The following is a 7,831-nucleotide window of genomic DNA, read 5'->3' as shown; positions in this document are numbered from 1 at the left end:
AATATTGCTTTTGCTTAATCACAGTAACCATGAATATTCTGCCCCAAATTGGAAATCAGTTCACACTAAATGAAAATAATGTAAAAAACCAGCTCTTCGGAAAGCATAGTAAGTGCCACATGGTTTATATAGCACTTTCATTTATACCATTTCAATTAATTCCCAAATGCCCTTGAATTTCACATCCATGGTAAACAGAGAAGACTGATACTTAAGAAAATTAAGGACCATTCAAAGTCACAAATCTACTAAGTGGCCCATTTGTATTTTTAACCCATATTTCTCTAACCACAGGGCCTATATACTTTCTGTGATAGTAATCTACCTTAAAGTGTCATAAATAAGAAACTGACACTGTTTTGATAGCATCATCTTATATTCAGGTATGTGTTTTACTTTTTTTCTTTAATTACAAATGACTAAATAAAGAACTGAAACTTGGAGGGTAGGAATTGATAATTGCCATAAACTGCTAGAGATACAATCCTTCCACCCACTCAGTGGGTTCTCTAGAGGAGTCTTTGCTTCACTCAGGAAAAGAGAAGCTGCTAAAGAAAACCTATGTCATGGCCCAAAGTTCAGAAAGATTGAGCAGTTCCAAGTAAATTTAGAGTAATTATGAAGCCAAACTAGATTTTACCCGCAATACTGAATTAAAAAAAAACTTTCCTTCCCTCTAATGTATTATCCTAAACCCTGAACAACTATTTAAAGTAAAAATGAGTGGAAAATATCAGAAAGGGAGACAGAACATGAGAGAACCCTAACACTGGGAAACAAACTAGGGGTGGTGGAAGGGGAGGTGGGCAGGGGGTGGGGGTGAGTGGGACACTTGATGGGATGAGCACTGGGTGTTATTCTGTATGTTGGTAAATTGAACACCAATAAAAATTATTTTATTTAAAAAAAGGAATGATTCGATTCGAATTGAATCAAATCGAATAGGAAAGAATCGAATTGAATCGAATATAAAAGAATTGATCAAATCACATCGAAGAGAATAGAATGGAATCGAATCGAATAGAAAAGAATCGTATTGAATCGAATAGAAAAGAATCGAATCAAATCAAATCGAATAGAATAGAATACAATCGAATTGAATCGAATCGAATAGAAGAGAAGAGAAAAGATTCGAATCAAATTGAATCGAATCGAATAGAAAAGATTCGAATAGAAAAGATTCAAATCGAATCAAATGAATCGAATAGAATAGAATTGATTCGAATCGAATCGAATCGAATAGAAAAGAATCGAATCCAATCGAATCGAATCGAATAGAATAGAAGCGAATCAAATCGAATCAAATCAAATAGAAAAGATTCGAATAGAAAAGATTAGAATCGAATTGAATCGAATGAAATAGAAAAGAATCGAATGGATCGAATAGAAAAGAATCGAATCGAAACTAATTAAGTAGAAAAGAATCCAATATAATAGAATAGAAAAGAATAAATTTGAATCAAATTGCATCGAATTGTGTAGAATAGACAATAATAGAATAGAATAGAATAGAAAAGAATTGAACTGAATCGAATTGAATCGAATAGAAAAGAATCGAATTGAATCGAATTGAATAGAAAAAAATCCAATCAAATCGAATCGAAAAGAATCGAATCGAATAGAATCGAATTGAAAAGAATCGAATCGAATCGAATAGAAAAGAATGATTCGAATTGAATCGAATAGAAAAGAATCGAATCGAGACGAATGGAATTGAATAGAATGGAAAAGAAACGAATCGAATGGAATCAAATAGAAAAGATTCGAATCCAATCGAATCGAATCAAATAGAAAAAATTGAAACAAATCTCATTGAATTGAATCGAATAGAATAGAAAAGAAACGAATTGATTCGAATAGAATAGAAAATAATCGAATCGAGTCTAATAGATTAGAATAGAAAAGAATCAAATTGCTTTGAATCGAATAGAATAGAATAGAATCGAACAGAATAGAAAAAAATTGAATCGAATTGAATCGAATCAAAAGAAAAGAATTGAATCGAATCGAATTGCATCGAATCGAATAGAATAGAAAATAATCGAATCGAATCGATTAGAATAGAATAGAAAATAATCGAATCGAATCGATTAGAATAGAATAGAAAATAATCGAATCGAATAGAATAGAATAGAAAAGAATTGAATCGAATAGAAAGAATCGAATTGAATCGAATCAAATCGAATCGAATCGAAACAAAAGAATCAAATCGAATCGAATAGAATAAGAAGAATCGAATCGAATGAAATAGAAAATAATCGAATAGAATAGAATCTAATAGAATAGATTAGAATAGCAAAGAATAAAATACAATAGAATCGAATTGAATAGAAAAGAATCCAATCGAATCTAATCGAATAGAGAAGAATCGAATCGAATCAAATAGAAAAGAATCGAATAGAATCAAATCAAATCAAGTAGAAAAGAATCGAATAGAAAAGAATCGAATGGAATAGAATCAAATTGAATCGAATCGAAAAGAAAAGAATCAAATAGAATCAAATAAAATAGAAAAGAATCGAATCGATTTAAATCGAAACAAATAGAAAAGATTCGATCGAATCGAATCAAATTGAATCAAAGAGAATAGCAAAGAATTGAATACAATCGAATCAAATCGAATTGAATCAAATAGAAAAGTTCGAATCGAAATGAATCGTATAGAAAAGAATTGAATAGAAAAGAATCGAATCGAATCGAATAGAATGGAATCGAATAGAAAAGAATCGAATAGAATAGAATATTAAAGAATCGAATCGAATTGAGTAGAAGTGAAAAGAATCGAATCCAATCGAATCGAAATGAATAGAAAAGATTAGAATTGAATTGAATCGAATAGAATAGAAAAGAATGGAATGGAATCGAATCGAATAGAAAAGAATTGAATCGAATCGAATCGAAAAGAATCCAATAGAATCGAATAGAATAGAATCGTAAAGAAAGTAATCAAATCGAATAGACAAGAATCGAATCGAATAGAAAATCGAATCGAATCGAATCGATTAGATTAGAAGAGAAACGATTCGATTTGAATTGAATCGAATCAAATAGAAAAGAATCGAATCGAATCGATGAGAAAAAATCGAAACGAATCGATTAGATAAGAAAAGAAACGATTCGATCGAATTGAATCGAATTGAATAGAAAAGCTTCAAATCAAATCGAATCGAATAGAAATGAATCGAATCGAATAGAATATAATAGAAAAGAATCTAATCGAATCGAAAAGGAAAGAATTGAATTGAATCGAATAGAACAGAATAGAAAAGAATCTAATTGAATAGAATAGAATAGAAAATAAATGAATCCATTTGAATCGAATAGAATGGAATAGAATAAAAAAAAGAATGGAATAGAATAAAAAAAGAATGGAATAGAATAGGAAAGAATCAAATCAATCGAATCGAATCGAATTGAAACGAATAGAAAAGAATCGAATCAAATCGAATCGAAAAGAATCCAATCGAATAGAATCGAATAGAAAAAAATCGAATCGAATCGAATAGATAAGAATCGAATCGAATAGAAAAGAATCAAAATGAATCGATTAGATTAGAAAAGATTCAAATCGAATCGAAAAGGAAAGAATGGAATCAAATCGAATAGAATAGAAAATAAACGAATCCAATCGAATTGAATAGAAAGGAATAGAAAAGAATCCAATCAAATCGAATCGAATCGAATAGAAAAGATTCAAATAGAAAAGATTTGAATCGAATTGAATCAAATAGAAAAGAATCGAATCAAATCGAAAAGAAAAGAATCGAATTGAAACGAAAATAATCGAATAGAAGAGAATTGAAACGAATCGAATAGACAGGAATCAAATCGAATCGAATAGAAAAGAATCGAATCGAATTGAATCGAAAAGAATCGAATTGAATCGATTCAAATCGAATAGAATAGAAAATAATCGAATCCGCTTTTTCGCAACGGGTTTGCCGCCAGAACACAGGTGTCGTGAAAACCACCGCTAAACCTAAACCAAAATGGGAAAGGAGAAGACTCACATCAACATTGTCGTCATTGGACACGTAGATTCGGGCAAGTCTACCACTACTGGCCATCTGATCTACAAATGTGGTGGGATCGACAAAAGAACTATCAAAAAATTTGAGAAGGAGGCTGCTGAGATGGGAAAAGGCTCCTTCAAGTATGCCTGGGTCTTGGATAAACTGAAAGCTGAACGTGAATGTGGTATCACCATTGATATCTCCCTGTGGAAATTCGAGACCAGCAAGTATTATGTGACCATCATTGATGCCCCAGGACACAGAGACTTTATCAAAAACATGATTACAGGCACATCTAAGGCTGACTGTGCTGTCTTGATTGTTGCTGCTGGTGTTGGCGAATTTGAAGCAGGTATCTCCAAGAATGGGCAGACCCGTGAGCATGCCCTTCTGGCTTACACACTGGGTGTAAAACAACTAATTGTTGGTGTTAACAAAATGGATTCCACTGAACCACCCTACAGCCAGAAGAGATACGAGGAAATCGTTAAAGAAGTCAGCACCTACATTAAGAAAATTGGCTACAACCCCGACACAGTAGCATTTGTGCCAATTTCTGGTTGGAATGGTGACAACATGCTGGAGCCAAGTGCTAACATGCCTTGGTTCAAGGGATGGAAAGTCACCCGTAAAGATGGGAATGCCAGCGGAACCACACTGCTTGAAGCCCTGGATTGCATTCTGCCACCAACTCGTCCAACTGATAAGCCCTTGCGTCTGCCTCTCCAAGACGTCTACAAAATTGGTGGTATTGGTACTGTCCCAGTGGGTCGAGTGGAGACTGGTGTTCTTAAGCCTGGTATGGTGGTCACCTTTGCTCCAGTCAATGTTTCAACTGAAGTAAAGTCTGTTGAAATGCACCATGAAGCTTTGAGTGAGGCTCTTCCTGGGGACAATGTGGGCTTCAATGTCAAGAACGTATCTGTCAAAGATGTTCGTCGTGGCAACATGGCTGGTGACAGCAAAAATGAACCACCAATGGAAGCAGCTGGCTCCACAGCTCAGGTGATTATCCTGAACCATCCAGGCCAAATCAGTGCTGGATATGCACCTGTGCTGGATTGTCACACAGCTCACATTGCTTGCAAGTTTGCTGAGCTGAAGGAAAAGATAGATCATCGTTCTGGAAAGAAGCTGGAAGATGGTCCCAAGTTCTTGAAATCTGGGTATGCTGCCATTGTTGATATGGTTCCTGGCAAACCTATGTGTGTTGAGAGCTTCTCTGACTATCCTCCTCTGGGCCGTTTTGCTGTTCGTGACATGAGACAGACGGTTGCTGTGGGTGTCATCAAAGCAGTGGACAAGAAGGCAGCTGGAGCTGGCAAAGTCACCAAGTCTGCCCAGAAAGCTCAGAAGGCTAAATGAATATTATCCCCAATACCTGCCACCCCAGTCTTAATCAGTGGTGAACGGTCTCAGAACTGTTTGTGTCAATTGGCCATTTAAGTTTAATAGTAAAAGACTGGTTAATGATAACAATGCATCATAAAACCATCAGAAGGAAAGGAGAATGTTTTGTGGACCATTTGTGTTTTTTTTTTTGTGTGTGCGTGTGTGGCAGTTTTAAGTTATTAGTTTTTAAAATCAGTACTTTTTAATGGAAACAACTTGACCAAAAATCTGTCACAGAATTTTGAGACCCATTAAAACAAAAGTTTAATGAGAAAAAAAGAAAATAATCAAATCCAATCGAATTGAATCGAATAGAATAGAATAGAATAGAAAAGAATCGAATCGAATTGAATAGAATCGAATAGAAAAGATTCGAATAGAAAAGATTCGAATTGAATTGAATGAAATAGAAAAGAATCGAATCAATGGAATAGAAAAGAATCGAATCGAATTGAGTAGAAAAGAATCGAATCAAATCTAATAGAATAGAATAGAATAGAAATGAATAGAACTTAATCGAATCGAATCGAATAGAAAAGAATCGAATCGAATTGAATTGAATAGAAAAGAATGGAATGGAATCGAATCGAATAGAAAAGATTCGAATAGAATTGAATACAATCGAATCGAATAGAAAAGGATCGAATCGAATCGAATAGAGTATTAAAGAATTAAATAGAATGGAGTAGAATTGAAAAGAATTGAATCGAATCGAATAGAAAAGAATTGAATCGAATCAAATAGAAATAAATCGAATAGAAAAAAACGAATCAAATAGAATATTAAAGAATCGAATCGAATTGAGTATAATTGAAAAGAATCGAATCGAAGCAAACAAATAGAAAAGATTCGAATCAAATTAAATCGAATAGAATAGAAAAGAATCGAATCAAATCGAATAGAAAAGAATCAAATCGAATCGAAAAGAATAGAAAAGAATCGAATCGGGGGGGAGGAGCAAGATGGCGGAAGAGTAGGGTCTCCAAATCACCTGTCTCCACCAAATTACCTAGAAAACCTTCCAATCATCCTGAAAATCTATGAATTCGGCCTGAGAATTAAAGAGAGAACACCTGGAATGCAACAGTGAGAAGAGTTCGCACTTCTATCAAGGTAGGAAGACGGGGAAAAAGAAGTAAAGAAACAAAGGCCTCCAAGGGGGAGGGGCCCCGCGAGGAGCCGGGCTGAGGCCGGGGCGAGTGTCCCCAGGACAGGAGAGCCCCGTCCCAGAGAAGCAGGAGCTGCACCGACCTTCCCGGGCGGAAAGGGGCTCGTGGGGACTTGGAGCAGGACCCAGGAGGGCGAGGATGCCCTCGGGTTCCCTGAGACAGTAACAGAGCAACTGCGCGCCCAGGAGAGTGTGCCGAGCTCCCTAAGGGCTGCAGCGTGCACGGCGGGACCTGGCGGGACCCGGAGCAGCCAGGAGGGGCTCGGGCGGCGGCTCCGCGGAGGGGGCTGCGCGGGTCCCGGGAGCAGCTCGGAGGGGCTCGGGCAGAGGAAGAGGCTCCGTGCGGAGGGGGCTGCGCGGTTCCAGGAGCAGCTCGGAGGGGCTCGGGCGGCGGCTCCACGGAGGGGGTTGCGCAGCCCGGGAGCGCGAATCCAGCAGTGCAGGCTCCGGAGCACAGGGCGCCGGGACACAGCCCAGGATCCGGCCTCCCCCGGGACAGGCAGAGGCCAGGAGGGCCCAGGACACCAAGGACGCTCCTGCCCCGAGCTGAGCAGATCAGCGGCCCCGCCCGGGAGCCTCCAGGCCCTGCAGACAGAGCTGGCCCCGCCACTGGGGCTGTTCCTCCTGCGGCCTCACGGGGTAAACAACCCCCACTGAGCCCTGCACCAGGCAGGGGCACAGCAGCTCCCCGAACTGCTAACACCTGAAAATCAGCACAACAGGCCACTCCCCCAGAACACCAGCTAGACTGACAACTTCCAGGAGAAGCCAAGGGACTTAAAGTACACAGAATCAGAAGATACTCCCCGGTGGTTCTTTTTTTTTTTTTTTTTTTGCTTTTTGATTTGTTTCCTTCCCCACCTCCTTTTTTTTCTCCTTTCTTTTTCTTTCTCTTTTTCTTCTTTTTTTTTCGTTTTTTTTTCTTCCCTTTTTTTTCTTTCTCTTTTCTTTCCTTCTTTCTCTCCTCTCTTTTTCTCTTTTTCCCAATACAACTTGCTTTTGGCCACTCTGCACTGAGCAAAATGACTAGAAGGAAAACCTCACCTCAAAAGAAAGAATCAGAAACAGTCCTCTCTCCCACAGAGTTACAAAATCTGGATTACAATTCAATGTCAGAAAGCCAATTCAGAAGCACTATTATACAGCTACTGGTGGCTCTAGAAAAAAGTATAAAGGACTCAAGAGACTTCATGACTGCAGAATTTAGAGCTAATCAGGCAGAAATTAAAAATCAATTGAATGAGATGCAATCCAAACT

At 37.7% G+C, this 7,831-nt stretch overlaps 1 protein-coding gene across 1 annotated transcript; it reads left to right on the top strand.

Annotated features, from left to right (window-relative positions):
* Positions 1-3,924: 3,924 nt before the first annotated feature.
* LOC125755887 (elongation factor 1-alpha 1-like) lies at positions 3,925-5,697 on the top strand. The gene has a single exon (XM_049115085.1). The coding sequence runs from the start codon at positions 3,990-3,992 to the stop codon at positions 5,376-5,378; it is 1,389 nt and encodes a 462-aa protein (XP_048971042.1). The 5' UTR covers positions 3,925-3,989; the 3' UTR covers positions 5,379-5,697.
* The last annotated feature ends 2,134 nt before the right edge of the window (positions 5,698-7,831 follow it).

The sequence above is a fragment of the Canis lupus genome, chromosome 10, assembly GCF_003254725.2.
Source record: "Canis lupus dingo isolate Sandy chromosome 10, ASM325472v2, whole genome shotgun sequence".
In the NCBI taxonomy this organism is placed as follows: Eukaryota; Metazoa; Chordata; class Mammalia; order Carnivora; family Canidae; genus Canis; species Canis lupus.
The sequence above is the reverse complement of the archived record's forward strand: the minus strand, read 5'-3'. Positions and strand labels throughout refer to the sequence as shown.